The following is a 24375-nucleotide window of genomic DNA, read 5'->3' as shown; positions in this document are numbered from 1 at the left end:
TTCACCTCCACTCACCTCCGTTCACCTCCATTCACCTCCGTTCACCTCTACTCACTTCTATTCACCTCCACTCACCTCCGTTCACCTCCACTCACCTCTGTTCACCTCCATTCACCTCCGCTCACCTCCGTTCACCTCCACTCACCTCTGTTCACCTCCATTCACCTCCGCTCACCTCCGCTCACCTCCGTTCACCTCTATTCACCTCCGTTCACCTCTACTCACTTCTATTCACCTCCACTCACCTCCGTTCACCTCTATTCACCTCCGTTCACCTCTACTCACTTCTATTCACCTCCACTCACCTCCGTTCACCTCTATTCACCTCCGTTCACCTCTACTCACTTCTATTCACCTCCACTCACCTCAGGTCAGAGCCATGTGTTAACTGGAGAAACCTCTGAAGTCCACAGCTTAGTTTTTGAAGCCAGAGTTTCAAACGTGTTCCTCCTTGGTTATCACACTGACAGTAACTTTGGTTTCCTAGCTAATGTTTTGGGTGTTTTCACAGTAAATTTTACCCTCAAACTGATTTTCAGGATGTGATCGGCCTTCAGCCACTGCTGTGAAGGAAAGCAAATGATGCTAACTTCAAATTTGACTATGAAAACACCTTAAACATCAGCTAGTAAACCAAATAAATGACTGTCGGTGTCACTGCCCAGGTAGAAATGTGTTTGAAACTGAAAAGAAGAAGGTATGGACTTCCCATCTGCTACAGTACACACTGTGCTGCAGGCTTTAGTATGTAGTATTTATTCTAATTAACGCTCACACGCACGGCTCTTACCTATCTGTCTTTTCCCTCTTTATAGATTCCTTGCCTGCAGGGCATTCTGGGAGGAAAGCTGAGCTGAAACTGCACCTTTTACAGCTTTATTTACAGCTTAAATAGCAGGCAGTGTGCTAAAGACGGTGTTACAGCAGGGTCCAGTCTGTCAATTGCTGTAATTTCCTCCCTCTAACAAAAGCTCAGCCACAGTCTGCACATCTGCCAATTAAACATGCTAATGTGGCCGAGTGCTGACTGCTGGCCTTGTGGTTTTAATGGATGGTAATGTGAAGCTAGCAAAGCAGTTGAGTGATTTGGGTTCTTGTTTTTTTGGTCACTTTTTGAATTCCAGGTGGTAAACTATATTTTCCTTTCTGAAGTATTGGTAATATTATCTTTAAATTCGTTTTGATGAGTCATATTTCTCAAAAGTTGATGATTTTACATTAAATTTCCACCACAAATTTCCAGCGCTCTTATGAAGAAGCTTTAGGTTTGAAGATGTTGCATGCAACTGTAAATTAGAAAAGTATTTTGTTGCTGATTTGTAATTTACAAGTGACCAGATCAGATTTGCGTTTAGACGGTATAATCATTAGCTGTCATTACGACACTGGTTGTCATAGTAACGACGCAGGGTGTGTTGTGTGCATCAGCTCGTAACTCGGAGGTTTGTTTCTTATCGGAGTGTTTTTCTGAGACGATGTCACCGCCGCTGCCTCTCCTCCATGTTGACCGTTCTCTGCATCATGTGACGTCAAATCTGAGTCGGGTGGAGAGTGACAAAAAAAACAAAAAACACCTGAAATCTGATCTGAGCGGTCAGACTGAGTTTGATTTTCAGAGATGAGATTTGAATCACCTTCGAATGTGGTTTCAATCTGAACCGGAAAGATCGGACTCCATGTGTTTTTGTTGCTGTTCAGCTTCAGAAAAACAAGACAACAGTAAACAACGTCGAGTCCCTCTTTGGACCAATCAGTGTGATTTGTAAAATGTCAGAATGGATCAATGAGACGCATTATTCCTTTTAAGTTTTGTGAAAATCCGATCAGCGGCGTCTGAGATATCGTGTGTGACGTACAGGCAGTGAAACAAACGTTGTAGCGCCCCCCTTTGGCCAATCAGTGTCATTTTGAAAACTGTGGGACAGAGCGACGACACGCATCGTTCCCCGAAGTTTCATCAAAATCCGACCCGGAGGGAGGGGGCGGGGCTCCGGCCTCACCCAGCAGCAGCAGTCTGACTGCAGACTGGGTCAGTCTCACCACCACACCCCTCTCTGTTTTCACTTGGTTTCACACACACACACACACACACACACACACACACACACACACACCCCCCTCCTGTTGGCTGGTCCCATCTTGATAAAGCCGCTGATGTCAGAGCGTTGTGATTGGAGGAAGGCTGTTGTATTTACCGGTTGCTACGGAGACCGGACCTGCTGCTTTTCACAGAGCGGAATACAGGTCGACCGTGTGTGGGTCAGACAAACAAAGCAGCCTCTGTGTGTGTGTGTGTGTTGTGTGTGTGTGTGTGTGTGTGTGTGTGTGTATCCTTGTGAGAATCAGTTTGAGTTTTAAACTTTATGAGCGAGGACATTTTTCCAGTCCTGACTTCTTTAAGGAGCTGGTTTAGAGTTAAGATTAGAGTTAGGTTAGGGTTTAGGACCTTAAAAAGCCTGGAAAAATCTTAAATAATCTAAACATTAAGGTTTTAAAAAGTATTAAAATGTCTTAAATCCAGTTATTAGAGGTTTTATTTCTCAGCATGTGATGTCAGGTTTGTCAGATGGATCCAGAACAGAGTCAGGAGAACAATCTGCATCCTGTCTGCTGTACTGAACTCAGCTGGACTTCATGTCTCTTAACTGTTAATGTCCTGCTGTCCTTTTTCTTCTTCTGCATGTTTATAGTTTCACAGCTTTCATCAGCTGTTCAGTCAGAAACAGGCTGCTGCAGACAGCTCGGCGTCTTCATTCTGGGTTTGAAATTGGTGTAAAATTAATTCTAGGCAGCATTAAGAAGCTCTGCAGATACTGTGGTGTAGTACAACAAGTGTGTGTGTGTGTGTGTGTGTGAGACTGTAGGAGTTCAGTTCAGAGTGAACCCCCCTGGCTGTGTGAGGAGGAGCTTGTTTCGCAGCCCAGTCGGTCCTGATGAGGAGTTTCACCTCAGTCAGCGGATCTGAAACCAGTCGCTCTCTTCCAGATCCCGGCTGATCCAGAAGAGAAAGGCCGTGCTTCAACTTCCTTCCTCAGAAAATTGGAAGTCTATATTCTCGTTCTTAGTTGAAAATTAGAAATCGGAAGTTGTACCTTGTGATATCAGGGAAGTGCTGGTGTGTGTGTGTGTGTGTGTGTGTGTGTGTGTGTGTGTGTGTGTGTGTGTAAAGATAAGATGACATGGGCCCGATGCAGCAGTGAGTTTCTTCCTCCATCGTCTTCTGAAGGTTTTGAAGCTGCAGATTGTGTTTACGGTCGCCGCCATGTTGACATGTTGTGGAGGCGGAGCAGCCAAAGAGAGGCTGAGGGCGGAGCCACGGTGGAGGGGGCGGGGTTTGGTTCAACTGCAGCGCTGCAGCTCCGCCTGCTATTGGCCCGCATGTATACAATATTTATATGTATACAATAATTCATACAGTATAATGTATGAAAAAAAAAAAAAGATTCCAGCATTATAACTGTCCAAAATAACATCAGGAGAACATTCTGATACAAAGAAAATAAAATGAATTTAACATGTAGAGCAGAATATAAATGTGAATAGAGTAAAACGCAATACTACAGTAGTGAGGTGTGTGTGTTGTGTGTTGGTTCAGCATGAATAGCATTCAAGGGAGCTGGTGGTTTGCATGACTCTGCGTGTGTGTGTGTGTGTGTGTGTGTGTGTGTGTGTGTGTGTGTGTGTGTGGACAGCTGGCTGGACCTCGCCCCGGCTCCCAGACATTCCCGGCAGGGTTTGGCCGGAGTCAGGTTTCCCTTCACACCGACACACCACCAGGCTCCGCCCACACACACACACACACACATTCTCTCCAGGTGCCCGTATTTCTTTATTTACAACCCTCCTCCTCCTCGCCGCCTTGCTCGCCGGCTCCTCGCTGCCTATATTGTTCAAAGAAATTGAACAATATATGAACTCTTAACTGTTTAAATTATACTTTATAATTATACTAAATAAATGCAAAACGATTAACAACTTTACAGAGGGAGTGTAGCAGTAGCTAGTGAAGGTCGGACGCTTCTGTTGCCTTTAACTTCCGGTTCGGAGCTGCGGATATTTCAGTCAGATCATTGTGTTTTAAGGTGGCAGGTGGTTTCGGTACCCGACCCTCGTCCAGTCTGATGAGATGATATGGTGCAGTGTTATATTTGGTATTTTTGCCTTTATTCAGCAGATCACAGTAGAGACAGACAGGAAACACTGTGAGAAGGAGGGGGGGTGACATGACAGAGGTCCCGGGCCGGATTCAGACCCAGGACGGTTACATGGTGCACCAGGACGCCCTGATTGATTATATATTTATTATAGAATTGATCAATACTACACTCATTATCTATGGGAAGACATGAACTAGTCCAGTGTATTGGGACATTTTGATCAGATTCCACACAGATTCTGCATCAACATGTTTATTATTCTCTCTGGGGTTTCTTTGGAGATGCGTTCGTGTCCCATGGTCTGAATATTTCTGAGGCTTTTCCACCCTGACAGGAATAACATCAGAAACACTGAATATCTGTCATTTGTTAGAATTCTTTCACAGGAAAATTTAAAAAAGTTAAATCAGCAGCTTCAATACACCCATCCTCTGTTTTGTTTCAGAAATCCCAAATCTCTGCTCTCCTGGTCTGATGTGGGTCAACAGGTTTTACTCTGACAAGGCAAAGTTCATCTCTTAATCTTTTCGCTTAATTACTTTTTTATTTATCTCTGCCAGGAAATCGGAGTGTCGTCAACAACAAAATCAGCAGCAGAATAGTAAAGATTCACAATATCAAAATACAAAAACAATTAAAAATACAGAGCTGCAGAAAAATTAGACGCACCCAGCCGTTAGTCCACAGGTTCGGTTCCTGTCTGGTCCAGCAGTCGATGAAACGGTGAATTCTGGTGAATCCGGCAGGCAGAAAAATGAGTTTCCTGCTCTGACGGTTTTGGGACCGCTTACGGACGGATCTGACCTTTCCCCAGGCCTTGATGATCCAGAGTCCAGGACAAATATAGAAGCTTAATCCCTCTGTCTCTGTGGGGAGCGACGCAGCGGAGAGGACTTCCTCTGACGGCTGCAGCTCAACAGCAACATATTCAATAAAAAAGGAGATTCAGGACGGGAGGGAGGAGGACAGGTCCAGGTTCAGCTCTCATTCAGCTGCTGCTAATGCTGTAAATTCATTGTTAAAATTAACTTTAAAGCAATATTCCACTTAGTTTTAACATGGAGTTATTTATTTGAAAAGCAGAATATAATCTACTCGCCAAGACCAGATGCAGCTGGACCAGTTTGTAGCGTTCAGATTTTGACTTCCCATTCATTTGAATGGAAACTGACATTGAACACGTTGGTGAACAGATTCAGCATCAGATCCTGCTGTGAGACAACAAAGCATCCTGAGTCTGTCGGCATTTTGCGTTTCTATTCTTGGTTTACGCAAAAATTTGTATTGAAAAATAAAAGTAGATCCGGTCTCTCAAACAGGAACTATCTCTCCTAAACGGTATCCCTCCACTGTGTTCTCAGAAGTTGCACCAATGAGATTTTGACCTCAACGCCGTCTCTGGACCAACATGTCCGACCAGCAGGGACGTCTCTGATTGGTGGGAACTCGCTAAAGCTTCTGGGTAGTGTAGTGCTTTACGAGGAAGTCGGGAATAAAACCGGATTTGTTCACGAGGAAGCTGAAAGCTGATTGACTGACAGTCGTTTCTCAATCTGACCGCTCATGCTCAGTCGACCTCACACTGTTAAAACCTTACGGCCTAAAAATAAAAACAACATCCACTGGACTTTAAATTGAACAGATGAAGACGTTTCTCTGCTGATCTGAGAGTCTTCCTCAGTTCTACAGCGGGCTTAGTTTTTATTTTCTGGACATTTTTCTACCTGGATGGCTGAGATGAATCTACACAAATTTATGGCTAATAATCAAATTCCCTGCTTCCGGAGCCTGATGTTTCCGCTCGGTGGCAAAGTGCCTCAAATCAAATCTGAGTTTGGCAGTTGCTGCAGTCTGAGTTGGATGAGGATGAGCGATGTTGGCCAGCAGATGAAACGTTACGTAAGGCCGGCAGCCTCTCTCAGCAGATGAACTCTGAGCGTTCAGAGCGGGCCGTCCCGTCTGCGTTTCCCGTCTTTGTCGGGTCGGGGGCGTCGGCTCGTCTCGTCTCGTCGGCGGTCGCTCCTCGGCTCTGCTAATTAGCCGAGCGCGAGTCTGTGTGCCGCGCTCGCAAAGACACGAGAGAAACCGGCCAATTAGTCTTTTCTTCCTTTTCTTCCCTCTCTTCCTCCTCCTCCTCCTCCTCCTCCCGCTCGGCCGCTCTTCGTCCCAGAGGAGGTTTCACTCTGTAGCGGTGAACAGTAGCAGGTGTGACTCCATTCAGGTCTCTGGGGGGTTTGTGGGCCGGAGCTTTTGACGTGGATGATTTAGTATGCAGCCAGAAATAGTCTGCAGCTCGCCGGCTGAAGCGTTTCTCCACAAACTCTTCCTCTCTCCTCCTGCTGTTCTGCTGGAGAAACAGGATGTAGTTTCATTTTGCTGCAGCTCATCAAGATTAGCGACGGCGTAACAAACTCTGAAGACTGCTGCGGATTACTGTTTTGCTTTTTTGTCTGAAATGAAGACTCGGTGTTCAGGCCTGTCTGTGGGTCAGAAACCACACATCCAGATGTTCTCACACTATAGGAGACGTGGTGAGGATAAGCAGGTGGCTCTGTGGTTCTGTAGGTGCTTCTGTAATATAAACATCTGTAACTGAGCGTCGGTCCGTTCACTTCCTCCAGAGCGACCGGGGAAACTCGGCTGACGTCACGGCTGAACTTTTCAACGTCAACAGCCGTCTTCGTCGGTTTCAGTGCTTCCTTGTTTCTCTACCGATTTGATTTAGTTTCATGAACAACAGTTTGAAATGGAGAAGTTGATTCCAGCCGTTCAGAGCTTCCCAGCTGTCTTTGTTCTCTTTTATTTGGAAGATGACAGAAAGAAACGTCTCAGAAACGAAGTCGGAGTCGACGGGAAGCTTTTTTCTGACGATTTTCTGTTTATTTGACCTTAACACTTCCTTATTAGGGCTTTGTAGCATTATGGAGAGCAACACCAAAACAGCAGAAATACCTGATCTGGCCCCGCCCACAATCTGACTCATCGACCAAGTCGCTCAGTTTGAACCTGGACACACGGTCAGGTGCTTTGGATGAACGTGCCCACTAAATTAGAGCTGAACAATTAATCGAATAGAAAAAAAAAAATCGCAATATGAACTTCTGCAATTTCCAAATCTCAGAGTCTGCAGTTAATTTCTTCAGAGAGAGTTTGAGAATCAAAACCTTCATCAGACTCAGAGTCAGTAAATCTGCTCACTCACATCTAGTTTTTTAACAAAATCACTTTTCTTTAAACAATTTTAAAGTTCTAAAAATGTAGGACAAGAAAAACAAATCTACGAATCTACAAATTAAACTACGAATGAATCGCAGTTTAAATCGCAACTGCAGTATTCTGTCAAATAATTGCAATTTGATTTTTCAGCAATATCTTTCAGCTCTACACTAAATGATATACAGTATATTATATTAGTAAGAGTTCTCAGTACTAGATAGTGAACAGTGAAGTGAGTCCTGACAGTAAAACTCAGTACAGACTCTGTTCCTTCACTGCTTGGATTTGATTTGGTTTATTTAAAGAGGTTTTTTTTTTTTTTTAAATCACATAAAACATGAATAAAATCCTTGCGAGCATCAGTGTGAAATCAGAGACTGATTTTCGTTGTCCTCCTCCTGGCAGGATGCATCAGCATTAGCAGTAACGCGAGAATTTACATTGGAATTAAATGACGATCACAATCAATTACAGCCTTTGTGTGTGTGTGTGTGTGTGTGTGTGTGTATGTGTGTGTGTGGAGTGTTTACCAGCCAGATAAACACTGAATAATCCCGGCCAATCAGGCGCAGTGAAAGCAGCGTCTGTTTGCTCTGCCGTCACATCGCAGCCGGAGGAGACGCCATGTGGAAACAGGCGGTGCTATTGTTTAACACTGCAGCACCACAGAGGAGGCTGTGTGTGTGTGTGTGTGTGTGTGTGTGTGTGTGTGTGTGTGTGTGTGTGAGAGAGAGAGAGTATCCACAGATTCTTAAAGTCTGAAGAAGTCTTAAAATTAAAGCTGTAAAAAGTATTAAAATGTGTTAAATCCAGGTATTAGCGGACATATAGTAGTATCCGCAAGTCCTTCAAAAGTCTGGAAAAAGTCTTAAATAATCTAAACTTTGGCTTTGAAAGGTATTAAAATGTCTTAAATCCTTATTTCCTCACTTTAAGAAGCTGGTTTAGGGTTAAGATTATAGTTAGGTAAGGGTTTATGACCTTAAAAAGTCTGGAAAAGTCTTAAATAATCAAAATGTAAGGCTTTAAAAAGTATGAAAAAGTGTTAAATCCAGTTATTAGAGGTTTTATTTCTCAGCATGTGATGTCAGGTTTGTCAGATGGATCCAGAACAGAGTCAGGAGAACAATCTGCATCCTATTGCATTTCATTGCATTTTAAAATGCAATGAAATTCAATTCCAGGCAGAATTAAAAAGGTGTTTGAGTCTTAAATTTGGCTTTGTGAAACCTGCAGATACCCTGATATAGTACAGTCAGTGTGTGTGTGTGTGTGTGTGTGTGTGTGTGTTCTTCAGGCACAACAGACTGTATGTCATCACATGTTTGTGTTGGAGGCCAGTCTCACTGCAGATTAAGATCTGTACCGCAGCCCCTCGGCATGCTGGGAGGTCTGGAGGGCGGAGCCTCAGCCTGCCTACACCTGCCTGAGCAAGATCAATCAGAATGTCTCATTAGAGTCAGTTCAGGTTCAGGTCTTCCCACAGACAAGCGTGATATTGATCAGTTCTACAATAAAACTGTAATCAATCAGACTGGAGCAGATCAGTTTAATAAAAGGACGATATCAGAGCAGAGATCGGTCTGACTGGACCCACTGCAGAGGAAGTGCCGTGTCACTTCCCACTAATACACTGTGACACGGCGGGGGCGGGGGGGCGGGGGGTTTGACCTCTGACCTGTGCTGAGTCGGCGGTGCGTGGCAGACAGCCGGAGCGTCAGCAGACATCAGGCTGATTCCTCCAGACATCACTTACATTTTTAATCCAGAGAGCGGCGGCTGTCTGCCTGCCTCCTGCTGCAGACTGAGGCTCTGCAGCTCCACACACACACACACACACACACACACACACACACACACACACACACACACACACCAGTAAATATCAGCAGGTTCCTGAGTGGTAGAGAGTGAAACAAAGTGAACAGATTTCTGCAGTGAGCAACACAGGAGCAGCCGAGGCTGAAGGCTGCTGCCACACCAAGGTCCCTTCAAAAATCTGACAATTTGTTGTTGCCTTGCTTATCAGCAAAAAACACACATCAGAAAATATAACTTGAGACTTTATTACTAATCGGTAGGATGTTCTGGTAAATTCGGCGTGTATATAATCCTCCAAACAGCCGGACCGGCCCGTTTATGCGGCGAGTGTTCTTCACACACAGAATATTGACTCCTTACCTTCCATGTGGATCCATTCAACACAACTGTGATCCTGTAGAGTCGCTTTGTTTCTGCACTTTACTTTCAATTCAATTACATTCAAAAACTTTATTTATCCCCGAGGGGCAATTAAAAAGGCTTGCACAGCAGGACATAAAATACAACCACACAGACAACAACAGCAATAAAGTGCAAATCGGCACTATGTGCATGTCTGTATTTTAATTAAAGGAACCGACCTCAGCCTGTCTGTGCTCTGCTCCTGTTTGCATTGCATGGGAAACAGCATGCGCAACAAAAAGTAGAAAAGCACCTCAGTAGATTTTACACACCAGGTTTTTTTTTTACTTCACCTTAAGATACAAGGTCAAGTTTGTTTATTTCTCCAGCTCTTCATCACAGCCTGTGTCAAAGCACTGTACAGAGAAAGAGCCTGACTAGATCCAACTGATCAGCATTTCAACCATTTTTTTTTTTTTAAACAATATTTTTATTGGGGTTTTTCAATTATAACAAACAGTACATACGTACGTACGTCTTGGCAGCAAATACAGTATACCATCAAATGAATAGGCAAGTGAATAAAAACATAGTAATTAAAACAGAGGTGAAGATACAGATGTTACCGTAATTATAATATACAGAAATCTTGAAGATCACATGGGCTGCTCCACTTTATAGTCTTATTCCAGTTGCCCCGCCCCCATCCCAGTCTTTGGCTTTATTGATCATTACCAACATTTTGTTTCAAAATCTCCATGAAACTCCTCCAGATATTTTCAAAAACTTCCAGCTTTCCTTTAGTAATGTATGTTAGTTTTTACAGATCCTTGATATATTGATTCATATTTGGTTTGTTCACATTTTTCCATCCTATAGCTATTGCTCTCTTAGCTTGTAAGAGACACAAGTCTATTAGTGCACGGTCACTCTTCTTATTAATAAAATCATTTGGATAAATACCCAGGATGCATTTCAGCCACAGACCAGAAGAGATTTTAGCAAAAGTACCGGCACTTCTGGTTCTCTCTCTCCGCCTCAGCAGATGAAGCGATGGCTGGTTACCTGGACAGGAAACTGACTGACTAACATCCAGCTGCTGCCAGGTGTTGAGCTGCCGTCCAGCTTGTGTAACAGACAGAGGAAACCAGTCTGATGAACTGGGCTGATGTGACCACAGCTCCCTCTGCTGGTCCAGACTGAGAGCTGCGGCCGGCCTGCAGACTGTCAGCTGATTCCTGTCTGAGGTCCAGCAGCTGATCCAGATGAAGGGAACAGCAGACTGAGTGTTTCTACCTGCTGACTGGATCCACACCGGTCTGTCCGATCCACACCAGTCTGTCTGGATCCACACCGGTCTGTCTGATCCACACCGGTCTGTCCGATCCACACCGGTCTGCCTGATCCACACCGGTCTGTCTGGATCCACACCGGTCTGTCTGATCCACACCGGTCTGTCCGATCCACACCGGTCTGTCCGATCCACACCGGTCTGTCTGATCCACACCGGTCTGTCTGATCCACACCGGTCTGTCCGATCCACACCGGTCTGTCTGATCCGCGTCACGCTCCTGTTCAGATCATCTGTTTCTATGCAGTTTTCTCCGTGTTCTGCCGGAGACGGTCGACAGGACGAGCTGCTGTGCCTCATATCTGTAGATTTCAGCTTTGTCATATTTGGGTTTTCCAGGTTTTTGTAAACAGGACACACTGTTTACCTGCAGCTCAGCGCAAATATTAGAATTGTGAATATCCTGATTCATAAACAGGATATCGGTGTGTGGAAACCTCTGTCCTGCTGAAGAAAACAACAGTAACTAGTTTCTGAGAGTTTTAAATAGAGTTCAGCTGATATGGGTTTTAAATACTTTTTGGATTGACGCTCCCAGTATGAAAGCTCTCTTGTTAAGTTTTAAATGAATACACAGAACCTGATGCAGTACATTAAATAGCATTTAAAACACAGGCTGAAGTATTTCTCTGAAATATATGTATTACTTATGTTGGTCAGTAAAAATGATTGTTGGTTCAGCGGTCGTTGGACACTGACTCACTGTCAGTCACTTTGCATGAGAGTCTCATAAAACACTGAAATGGAAAATGTTGTCTGGTTTCTTAATGTTCTTTGTTTCTGTGTGAATCAACAGTCTGCAGAATCCTTCATGGGTTTTGATAATCTGCTTTCTTCTTCTACTGTTACTACTCATCTACTGCTTTTCTACTGCTTTCTGTGAAACATCGCCCAGCACTCCTGTGGCAAACTGTTGACTTCTCATGTAGATGTCTTGGTTCTGGTTTTTATTTTCCTCTGCTGAAGCCGGTGTGTATGAGGAAAACCATGAGGAAAACCATGAGGAAAACCATGAGGAAAACCATGAGGAAAACCATGAGGAAAACCATGAGGAAAACCATGAGGATCATGGGATAGCAGCAAGACTTGGTCTCACTTTTGGTCTCAGTTCACAAGTGTGTATATATATATATATATATATATATATATATATATATGAATATATATATGGCAAGTTACAAACTTACAATTCATAATATCTCATTCTATAAGACACAGCAACATGATTAATTTTAAATAGTATACAGTATTGGGTCTAAAAACAACATTAATGTGATGCAGTAAATCATGACATGCTAGTGGACAGACCCACATGCAGAGCAGGATCGGCTCATATGCATGAAGCCAAAATAAAGTGTAAACTGAGACAAATTCTTATTGTTTTCTGGATTTTGGAGCGCTGTTCTCCCATGATCCTCTTGGTTTTCCTCATGTTTCAGTGACAGCAGAGCATCCAGCCACAGGAGCTGATGAAGGAGTCAGTGCCTGATCATGTTGATTTATATATTCTTACTCAATGTTTTTATCTCTTTTAATTGTATATTGAACCTAGTTTAACGGTGTACTTTTTACTTCTGTACTTCAGATGGTTTATTTATGCATAACGATAAACAAACAAACAAACAAGAGTTAACACACCTGCTGTACATGCCAGTAGTCTACTGCGAGTGTGTTTCCTGACCGTCCTCTAATGTGTGTGTGTGTGTGTGTGTGTGTGTGTGTCTCTAGATGTGAAGGGGCCCCCGTCTCACCGGTTCTCCTGCGGTCAGACCCCGCAGGCCGACAGCAGCATGTGGGAGAGGAAGTTCTGCGTCCTGACAGACAGCCAGCTGATCCTGCTCAACAGAGACGACGAGGTCAGACACACACACACACACACACACACACACACACTCCAGCTTCATTTATACAGCACCTTTCGTACAAGATTTCCATACAAAGTAATTAACAAGATAAGATTTAAAATGTGTCCCAGGACACTAAAACTCTCCACTGAAACATCAGTCTGGGCTTCAGTGGAGAGTTTAGTGTCCCATGATGATCTAAATATTTGGATACTTGAATTTGAATACTTGGATTTTTTGGGGCATGAAAACAGTCAAATGTAAAGAAACTGAATTCATGAATTCAGCAGCTTCAACACAACGATATCAAACCCTGTAACACAGTAACACTGCAGCTGTAGTGGCTCTGGGATGGGATGAGTAACACTGTGCCCCCCCCCCCACCCCCCAGGCGACAGGCGACGCTCAGGACAGCCCCACGGACTCGGCGAAGGGGCGGAGCCTGCGCAGGACGGTCAGCGTCCCCTCAGAGGGACAGTTCCCCGAGTTCCAGGCAGAGGGCGCCGCCATGCTGGGTGAGCCTGACTGGAACACACACACACACACACACACACACACACACACACACACACACACACACACACACACACACACTCTGACTGACTCCAGTTTTTAGGTTTATTATATTCAAAGGCACTTCCAATCAGATTTTGGCCCAAAATATTCAAATAGTTCAGTTCAGCAAGACTTTACATGAGGATGAATTTAGATGTTTAAAGTGTCTGAGTGGGTAAACAATAATAAACTGATATTTAATATGACGCTGGAAACTGCCGGTCCTGGAAAAGACTTGCAGTGTTTGAAAGTAAATGATCTAAGTCTTAAATTCAGTTTTAAAGGACATGAAACTGGCTTTGTGTTTCCAGTCTGTATATTCTGATACAGCTGTGCTCATTTTCATCTTTGTTTTGTTTGCAAAATTGGTCTCATATTTCATTCTGCCTGGCACCTGCAGACACCTGGGTGAAATAGGTCAAATTAAAAAGCAATATTAGGCCATAAATAAGCTGACTGCGTTCAGTGCGTCAGTAAGAACCGCACCATATTAAACATAATACTAGCCTTTCTGTCTGGGATGTGAAAACCTGGACCCTCAGTTAAAGAAATCGACTCTCCTTCTGATCCTGATCATTTTAATCTCATGATGGGTGGATCCTGAAAACCTGAAAACCTGGAGGCTTTCCTGAACCTGCTGCTCTGTGGGAAACAGCACTGTTAGATGAACTGTACTAACTGAAAATGCAGAGAAATTACAGAACTGAATGTAAAGCAATATTTGGTGAGTTGTGTTTCAAAATACTTTGTGTTTTGACATAAGAACATGAGCTGATCTTGATGGTGCAGAGTGTGCAGAGTGGAGGATCAGTCGGTGTGAGAGTCTCTCTCTCTCTCTCTCTGTTCTGCTGTCTGTCCTGTTGGAAGAGACGAGTCGCTGTTTTCTGACCTGAGGTTTTATTTTGGAAGCAGACTCTCCTCCTCTGTTCTCTCTGCTGGAGGAGCTGGTTCAACTTCTGAAAGCCTGACAGAGTGTGAAGGGGACGGTGGAATAATTATAATAATTATAATAATTAGAATATCCACAGCACAGCAGCAGCAGCTCATACTGTCCTGACTGAACACACTAACCCTGGCATCAAAAACTCACAACATAATGAAATCTCCATAATGTGTAACCTGCTGGACTCAGTGTGTATCAGTGTGTATATCACAGTGTGTATCAGTGTGTGTATCACAGTGTGTATCAGTGTGTGTATCACAGTGTGTATCAGTGTGTGTATCACAGTGTGTATCAGTGTGTGTATCACAGTGTGTATCAGTGTGTATATCACAGTGTGTATCACAGTGTGTGTGAGCGTTGTGGCAGATAAGGTAAAACATTAATACGCTTCATGTTGGTCATTACATTATATTGGAGTTGCATTTTTTTGTGAATAATATAACTTCAGTGGGGAATTAAGTCATATATCGCCCTCTACAGGTGACAGGAGGAATTTCAGCAACATTCATAGAACTTCAGGAGCCTGAATAGTTTACTAGTTTCCTAAGGGTTAAATAAGGCCGACTGAAGGGAGAAAAGGCCTTTTTTCTTGAAGATTCTTTTTTGGGGCATTTTTGCCTTTTGTTAGACAGTAGAGAGACAGAGAGAGAGAGAGAGAGACAGAGACAGAGAGAGAGAGAGAGAGAGAGAGAGAGAGGACATGACAAAGGTCCTGTCTGGATTTGAACCCAGACGTTGTGTTTAGATGGTTCACACCTTAGACCACTGATCCACCAGGACGCCCCACAAAAGGCTTTTTTAAATTATTTTGTTTAATAATTCCTTTGGTTGTAACCCAGCTCCGGTGTTCCATAGACCTGAACCCAGAGAACAGAGCACAGAAGAAGACGTCAGACACTTAAAACGTGTGACGGGGCGTCTGGTGCTCAACCTGCGGGTCGGGGGATCACTTTGGGGTCAGGAGATGATTTATAGGATAAGAAAAAAGCATATTTCTGCTCTAAAAATGTATTATAATGTCTATTTTGTCAGATGTTTCTCAATTTTTTGCTTTTGTTCTTGTGAACTACTGAGCAGTTTTCAGCCTCTCTGCCTGATAATGAATCAAATGAAACGAGCTGAGAGGGGAAATCATTCTGAACTGTGAGTAGTCGCTCTGCTTTAATGGGTCATGAGCCAGAAAGGTTGAGAAACCTCTGGTCTGAGGCCCGTAACACAACGTCCTGGGTTTGAATCCGGACCAGGACTTTTGTCACGTCATCCCCCTCTCTCTCTCGTTCTCTCTCTCTCTCTTTCCTTTCTCTATCTCGACTTCTAACCGTCTAATAAAAGGCGAAAAATGCCCAAAAAAAACCCAAACTTGCCTGATCAGCAGAAAGAGTGTCAGTTTCATGACAGTTTGTGAGAGTGGAGTCGCTCCGCTCCACACCCTGAAACCAGCAGAGGGATTAGAGCACAACAGGCTCATTATGTAACACTGCTGAAACCATGACACACACACACACACACACACACACACACACACACAGGTCAGCACACCGCAGAGGGAGGCCAAACCCAGCAGCCATTAGCAGGGATTACAGCGAGTACAAAAGAGAGCGGCCGGGATGATATTCAGGCTGGGGATGAGGTTTTGTCATGGGTGTGTGTGTGTGTGTGTGTGTGTGTGTGTGGTTTGCCTGAATGCTGCTGAATTCTTGCCCTCTTTGTGAGTCTCTCTGGATCGGAGCGTCGGCTAAATGCCTAAAATGTAAAACAGGAGATTCAAAGCGGCCCACGGGCTTCCCACCGCTCCTGGAATTCCTGAAATTTCATGGAATTTTTCGGAGGCGTTTCTCCAGACTGGGAAAGTCAGGGAATCTGGTAAACACTCAGGAAAAGTCAGGGAATATCTGGGAATTTAACAAGCGAGTCACTTCCCAGGAATACAGCAGATCAGATGGTTTTCAGACTGGAAAACAACTTGAACAAACCAGGAAGTTCTGACTTGGTTATGGAAAGTTCTGGAAAAGTCCTGGAAAAAGTCCTGGAGTTTAACATCAGTTCACTGTTCTGAGATCAGTCTCCAGTGTCAGGTGACAGGAAGCTCCGCCTGCCGTCTGCAGCGTCTCTCTGCTGTGTCAAAATGTATATACAGATAGAAATAGATAAATCTTTATTGTCCACTGCATTACATGCAATGGGAGATTGTCTCTGGCACTCCAGCAACAAAAATCCAACAAAGCACATCCCACTTTATATACATAAGAGGTAAAAGATAAATTCAGATCAAATTTGCGATAAATATATTGAATATAAAAAATGAAAAGTATAAAATATTGTAGAATATTAGAATTTCAAGGTTGTTTTTTTTTCAATTTTTTTTTCTATTTACATAAAAATGCATTGGAATTTTTTTTTATCAGGAGCCGCATGTCAATCAGGCAAAAAACACAGAAGAGACGGGGTAAAAAGAACCAGGACACATGAGAAGCAAGATAATGTAAATGGTAGATCATGCAGTGTGTGTGTGTGTGTGTGTGTGTGTGTGTGCAGTAGTTTGTGTATTGAGGCGTTATCGGCCGGTGCTGCAGTGTGTATGTGTGTGTGTGTGTGGGAGAGACGCTGGAGCTGGGGAATGTCCCAGGCTGGACAGACGGACAAAGACGGCAGTGTGTCCTCTGTCTGGAGGGGGGGGGGGGCTTTGTCACCAAGACAGAAAACTACACTTCTCTTTGTACCAAGGTGCAGTGTTGGTCTTGTCACAGAGTGAATGATAATAATGATATTTAATCACACAGTCAAAAATTTGGACACAACATATTTTTCTTCTCAGACTCAAAACTATGAAATAACACAAATGGAATTACGCAGCGACCAAAAAAGTGTTAAACAAATCAAAACTATCTTATATTTTAGATTCTTTGCCTTGATGGAAAGGCAAAGGCTTTGGGAAGAAATTCATACATAGGATCAACTTCACTATTTATTTATTTGACTAAGAAACTCATTTCAAGCCTTTAAGCAGAAGCCTTTAGATCAAAATGAAACACAGAACATCCAGTCAGGACTCAGACTGGTGACTGGTGGTTTAGATGGTTAGAAACTTTATTGTCCACAAAATTGTCTCTGTCTTCAAAATCAGAAACAGAGCAGCAGATGTTTCTCCTGCCTGTTGCTGTTTCCCTTCAGGGTTTAGAAACTTTCTCTCAGTCTGAAGTTTGATGCAGCTGAAGCTCCTGGATGTTTATCTACAGTAAAGTTCAGTCACATGACGCTTTCTCACCTGGACTGCCTGGACTGGACTCATTACATTTAACGTTTCTGACACTTATTCTCACAAGAAACACTTTTGTTTTCTAATGTTGAGTGTAGAATGTAGAATTAAAAATCAGAAAAATAGGAAAATGTTTAAAAGTGGCAAATGTAGCTTGGTTCTGTTTCTGTCTGACTGAGGTCGAGCTGTTTCATCCACTATAATGGAGGGTGGGGGTGGGGTAGGGGTGGGATGGGTGGGGTGGGATGGGGGGTTGGCCGGTCAGTTGGCCACACAGCCTCATTCATCCCCCTGTGACCCCCTTAACCCCCCCCACCCCCCTCCCCACCCTGCTTTATGCTGAGGGAGAGGAGGTTATTTATATGTTAATGACCCAACTCTGCTCCCACAGAACAGCTCCAACACTGATCTAGACTGCTTTAGACTGGGCTTATACTGGTTTAGACTGGGTTTAGACTGGGTTTATACTGGGTTTAATACAGTGTTTAATATTGGGTTTATACTTGGTTTATAATGGGTTTATACTGGGTTTAATGATGGGTTTAATACAGGCTTTATACTGGGTTTGATGTGCTGTTGGAAGGCTTTGAGAGGTTTGATTGACAGGTGGGTTATCTGGAGGCGGACTGGGAAGTAAAATGCTGAACAGGAAGTTGGATGTTCCTTCCTGCCCTCTTCTTCTTCTTCTTCCTTCACTTCCTTTTCTTTTCAGAAAGAGAAAGACTAGTGACAGTTGTTCAGATGTAATTTTAGCCCACTGTCGCCCATGAAGTGTAATTATAGACTGACTGACTGGCTGACTGGCTGACTGACTGGTTGGCTGGCTGGCTGCATATTAACTGTCAGGTCCGCTGCAGCGTTTTCTTCTTCTTTACTTTTCCTGACCCTGGAGGTGTTTGTCTCCAGATGAGGATGCAGATCAGAGGAAAACCTCCAGCAGGGAGACAGTTGATCTTTCTGTCCTTTAGTGTTTGTTTCCCTCTACATCTCTGCTGCTGACAGCATGTGGACGACCAGTCTGCTTCTTCATGTGAGGGAATAGTGTAAAATGATAAAAAAAATCCTCTGGCTGTCCTGCAGTGTGTGTGTGTGTGTGTGTGTGTCTGTGTGTGTGTGTGTGTGTGTGTGTGTGTGTGTGTGTGTGTGTGTGTGTGTGTGTCTGTGGTTGTGCAGGACGGAGGCGGCTCAGATCTGCAGCTCTGACTGGTTGGACTCTGGCTTTTCTACATTCCTGTCTTGACTTGAGCCGCGTCAAGCTGGCCGCAATGAGACCAGAAGACTGGCAGTGTTACCTTCAGAATAAAAGCCTGAAAGTTGTCGCTTTAAAGTGTTACGTATTGGGATGTACAGGAGGAGGGTACGAATGATACACGTTTTTGAGGATACGATACTGAGATTTTCACATTGAACCTGGTGGTAGATGATATTTTGTGTTTAAAGCTTTCATGCCGAAAATCTTTCCCCAAATTCCCAGTATTCAGTGTTTTGATCAGAGTTTCATGTCAGGTTGGAAAAGCCTCTGAAACAGAATTTAGACCATCATGGCACACTAAAACTCTCCGCTGAAACCCCCCCAAAAAGAATAATAATAATGTTAATAACAGTAATGATTTACATCATGCCTTTGTAATTAAAGGACAGTGCAGACTTTATACGTTGGCCTAATCCTACATATAAAGTACAAATTGTATTAATACACTCAGTGAAATTATTTAATTAAATTGGGAGTGAAACTTGCTGTTGAATAGATACTAAGATAATTTAATTTGTGTTATTCTGCATAGTGTTTCCTGATGTCAGACTGCAGTATGGATGGGTTAAAACTGACAAGTAAATGATATTTGATGATTTAATAAACACAAAAACATACGAGAAAACATCGATGAATGTCTGTCATCCTGAGCAGTTCATTTGAACCCAAAGCTGAGGCACAGTTGTTCCTAAAGGCTGCAGAATGAAACCTCAAACATCGCAAGGCTTTTATTTTGAAGGGTGCGTGCGGAAGCGTCGTTGTTTACTGCGCATGTCTTGACCGCGGTGTTGTGTTGACAGCCTCGCTGTGAGTTCACTGTCTCTGTTTACTGCAGAGGCATGAGACGGCCCGCCGCTGCTGATGGACTTTGTGGGTGAGTCGCTGTGGTTTTTACTTTCCTGACTTCTCTCTACAGACCTCCGCTGTTTGATCCGGACCGGAACATCTGCGGGTTTGAATCCGGACCGTGATCCGGACCGTGATCCGGACCGTGATCCGGACTCTCCGCTGTTTCTGTGAGGCTGATGATTGCGAAACAGTCGTGGAGTTTTCCGCCCGCAGCAACCTGTAGCTTTCTCTCACGGCCTGGAAACTCATGTGAAAAACTCTATTTTATTTACTTTGCGCGTTTATCATCCAGACTGGATCACATCTGATCCGCTCTGCGCGTCCGGTACCGCACATGTATAGGCTCGTGCGGTATCGAACTGATCAGGCGCGGGTATTGATCAGAGTATCAGAACTGACGGTTTCCACTCGCTGCTGCAGTGTTTTCATCGGGAAAACTTCTGCTGGTTTAAAAAAAAAAAAAAGGAAAAGCCTGGTGGAGCAGCATGGGTTTGTGTTGCTGCTGCAGGAGAGGAGAGACCTGCTGCTGCAGAGCCTCTGTCCGATGAATGAAACCCATTCAGCACATGCAGTCTGATCCCAGGTCAGTCAGGTTTAAACATGCAGTCTGATCCCAGGTCAGTCGGGTTTAAACATCCAGTCTGATCCCAGGTCAGTCGGGTTTAAACATGCAGTCTGATCCCAGGTCAGTCAGGTTTAAACATCCAGTCTGATCCCAGGTCAGTCGGGTTTAAACATGAAGTCTGATCCCAGGTCAGTCGGGTTTAAACATCCAGTCTGATCCCAGGTCAGTCGGGTTTAAACATGAAGTCTGATCCCAGGTCAGTCGGGTTTAAACATGAAGTCTGATCCCAGGTCAGTCGGGTTTAAACATAAAGTCTGATCCCAGGTCAGTCGGGTTTAAACATCCAGTCTGATCCCAGGTCAGTCAGGTTTAAACATGAAGTCAGATCCCAGGTCAGTCAGGTTTAAACATCCAGTCTGATCCCAGGTCAGTCAGGTTTAAACATCCAGTCTGATCCCAGGTCAGTCAGGTTTAAACATGAAGTCAGATCCCAGGTCAGTCGGGTTTAAACGTCCAGTCTGATCCCAGGTCAGTCAGGTTTAAACATGAAGTCAGATCCCAGGTCAGTCAGGTTTAAACATCCAGTCTGATCCCAGGTCAGTCAGGTTTAAACATCCAGTCTGATCCCAGGTCAGTCAGGTTTAAACATGAAGTCAGATCCCAGGTCAGTCGGGTTTAAACGTCCAGTCTGATCCCAGGTCAGTCAAGTTTACACCCAGCAGTGATGTCATTTACTTATCATTGTGATAATCAAGATAATATACATATTTCAATGTTTTCTCATATGTTTTTGTGTTTATTTAGTCATCAAATGTCATCTACTTGTCAGTTTTAACCCATCCATACTGCAGGCTGACATCAGGAAACACCATGCACAATAACACAGTTATGTTCTATTAGTATCTATTCAACAGCAACAGTTTCACTCCCAATTTAATCAAATGATTCCACTGAGTATATTGATAGAATTGTTGCTTTTATGTGTAGGATGAGGATAATGATAATGAATAATAATGAGACTAAACTCTGACCTGCAGTCTGTGATCATTAGAAGAGAAACAACCACCAGTATGAACAAAAATCAATTACATTTTCAGAACAAAACAAGAATTTAGTCTTTTTTTCCCCTTGAAATCCCCAATAACTTACATCAGTTTGATAGCGACAGATAATACTAATAATAATGACAAACTTTATTTGTTGAGCACTTTTTAAAACCAAAGTGCTTCACAACAAGGAGCAAGTGCAGGGAATAAAACATGTAGTGCAAAAACAAAAACAAAAATGAAGGTACTGATAACATAAACAAAGCAAAGAGATAAAAAAGACAAACAAATCACAATGAATAACAAAATCTTATAGGAAATTAACTTATTAACTCGACTAACTGATACTTAACTGATACCTTCCTGTGATATCCACTGTAATCGAAGCTCAAACAGGTGAATGTGGGCCTGTAAAGGGGGATAAAGTGAGCGAGTTGCCTGTTTGTGACGCCCTGCTCAGCAGATAAACACAGTGTGGGTCTGGAGTGACGCTCAGCAGCAGCAGGTTATCATCCTGCTGATTTACAGCCGCAGACTGCAGCTCATCTCCTCCAGCTCCCTGCACTCCGCCGCACTTCATTATTAACGGCTGCGGTGGCAGTTAGGCTGAATTACTGCGCTCCAGCTGTCCCCAGATCAGCTACAATTAGAGCTTTGTGCCCCAAATTTACTTAAGATTACACTCTTTTCGCCTTCGTGTGCGCATTACATTAAAATGATGTGTGACTCTGGTAGTATCTTGGGTTGTGTCTCTTCCTCCATTCACTGCCGTTGTCTGGAGGAACAGTCTGAAAATCACTTCTAGCACATAAAGGAACGCCGACACAGCAGATTCTGACTATATATAAAAAACTAGTCTCACTTTTTTTTGTCTATTTACAATTATTGGTAAAAGTATTATTTTCTTCATTCCATCATCATAAGTTTCCTCCGACCGGATTTGGGTGTTCCACTTGTTCAGACTGAAAGGTTTAATAAACATAAAGAAAGAGATTCACTTCAAATCAATTCAGCAGCAGGACTAGTTTTTTATATATAGTCAGAATCTGCTTTGTCGGCGTTCCTTTATGTGCTAGAAGTGATTTTCAGACTGTTCCTCCAGACAACGGCAGTGAATGGAGAGAGAAAAAAACACAATTCTCCAGTCTGCTCTACCGGAGCAACAGATCACAGAATCACTGATTTTGGGGTTTTATCATGGAGGAAGAGACACAACCCAAGACTCTACCAGAGGAACACAGAGATTTAAACTGGAGTTCCAGTGCAGTCTGCATCAGTCTGGTACAAGAGTGTGAAAAAGAGCAGAGAGAAAAGCTGCTTCTGCAACTGAACTTATTGCAGCCTTCATTACCTGCAGGTTATAGACCGATCCGGTGGGAACACTCGTCCCCGCAGGCTGTTCTGTTCTGTTCTGTTGATGGAGGCTGTGAATGTGATTTGGTCTTAATGAGAAGCCCGTCCTCCTCACCTCGACACGCTAGACCACTGATTCTCAACCTTTTTCATATCACAGACCCTTAATTCAGTCCACATTAAAGCCACAGACCTCCATTTGATGAGATTTTGTCTCTTGGACCCAAATCTAAGAATATTTTTATTGTCAGATATGATTTAGTCCAGAACTCCATGACTGTCTGTATTGCAGGTAGAGAGATAACAGAGAAGCTATGATCAGAACAGTCATTCTTCTACATTCTCTAACTGTGTTCACTTCTTGTAAATTAATTAATGCTGAAGTTTAACAATTCATCAATTTGCTGGGACCCTCTGGAACCCCCTCAAGGACCCCTGGTGGTCCCCGGACCCCACATTGAGAACCACAGCGTCAGACTGTCGACAGACTGACCTTGGATCAGATCCAGACCGCTTCACTCAGCGGCTCCGACTCGATATCCGCTGACAGAGACGAGTTCAGATTAATGTGGCAAGTTCAGTTACAAAATACAATAATATCCTCAAGAAGAAGAAGGAGAGGAAACCTGGAATACATTTCAGAAGAATACTGTACAGATATCACAGAAAAACTATAAGACCAGGTAGGAATATTATAGTGATACTATAGGAGATAAAAAATACCAGGAAGTTCAGTGAAGACAGTTTGAGTCCTGTAGGAGTGTTTCAACAGGAGGTTTACATGCTTATGTACATTATCAATACTCACTGTATTATTTTTTCTAGATCCACCTATTATTGACAGACTATTGAATGTTGAATTTAAAGTAAAAATGAAAAAATTAACTTAACGATGAAATTATACAGCTTGTAATGATGATAATAATAATAATAATAATAATAAAAAATGTAATCCTACTTGTGAGACATACTGCAGGTGCCTCAGTCTGACTCCACTACTGAAATCATTTGGCAGGGATCTGCAGTAATGTGAGACGAGGTTCCCGTGACAGAAGGAGAACACGACTTCGGTTCAACTGGTTTCAGAATTTGAAAAGGAATTCCTTGAATAGTTGTTGTGAAAACTGATCTGTCTGTCTGTCTGTCTGTCTGCTGGACTGCCAGGATCCCCCATGAAGATGAGGAGGAGGATGAGGAGGAGGAGGATGACTGTCTGAGATGGGTTGACACTTTATTAATCCCGGATCTGAAATTGGGCGGTCATCAGGAGTTTAAAGAGGAACTAAACCCCAAACCCAAATCTTTGGTGAAGCCTGACGCCTAATGGTGAAAAGTAGGGTGCTGAACTGGCCATCTGCTATTGGCTGGTCTTTGTGCCCTCAGTACAACAGGTGGTGACACCACCTGGCACAAAGACCAGCCAATAGCAGATGGCCAGTTCAGCACCCTACTTTTCACCATTAGGTGTCAGGCTTCACCAAAGAATTGGGTTTGGGGTTTAGTTCCTCTTTAATGAAATGCGTATAAAGGATAAAGAAGCATTAACGATATCAAACTTAGAGTTCTTGTGAGTCTGGTTAGAGCGATTTATCGGGCCGATATCGTTTATTATAACGCACAGCAGCAGACAAAGGAACCAACGCACTTCAGCACTAAGACTTCATCAGTGTTTCCCTGATGAAGTCGAAGATGCTGATGAAGACTTTGTGCTGAAACACGTTTGTTTCTTTGTCTGCTGCTGTGCGTTATAATAAATATTTATAATTCATTTGGTAGTGCGGACTCTTTTTTTGAATTTTTTTTGAAAAAAATTGTTGAGTGGTTC

The 24375-nt window shown here is 43.4% G+C and overlaps 1 protein-coding gene across 1 annotated transcript in view; it reads left to right on the top strand.

Annotated features, from left to right (window-relative positions):
• Positions 1-24375, top strand: part of rasal2 (RAS protein activator like 2) — a 100150-nt gene that overhangs the window by 22591 nt on the left and 53184 nt on the right. The window contains exons 2-3 of the mRNA XM_071895985.2: positions 12616-12743; positions 13123-13246. Coding sequence (XP_071752086.2) covers positions 12616-12743; positions 13123-13246 — 252 coding nt within the window. The remainder of the gene's footprint in view (positions 1-12615; positions 12744-13122; positions 13247-24375) is intronic.

The sequence above is a fragment of the Centroberyx gerrardi genome, chromosome 13 (assembly GCF_048128805.1).
Source record: "Centroberyx gerrardi isolate f3 chromosome 13, fCenGer3.hap1.cur.20231027, whole genome shotgun sequence".
Taxonomy (NCBI): domain Eukaryota; kingdom Metazoa; phylum Chordata; class Actinopteri; order Beryciformes; family Berycidae; genus Centroberyx; species Centroberyx gerrardi.
This window is presented reverse-complemented; position numbering and strand designations above follow the sequence as displayed.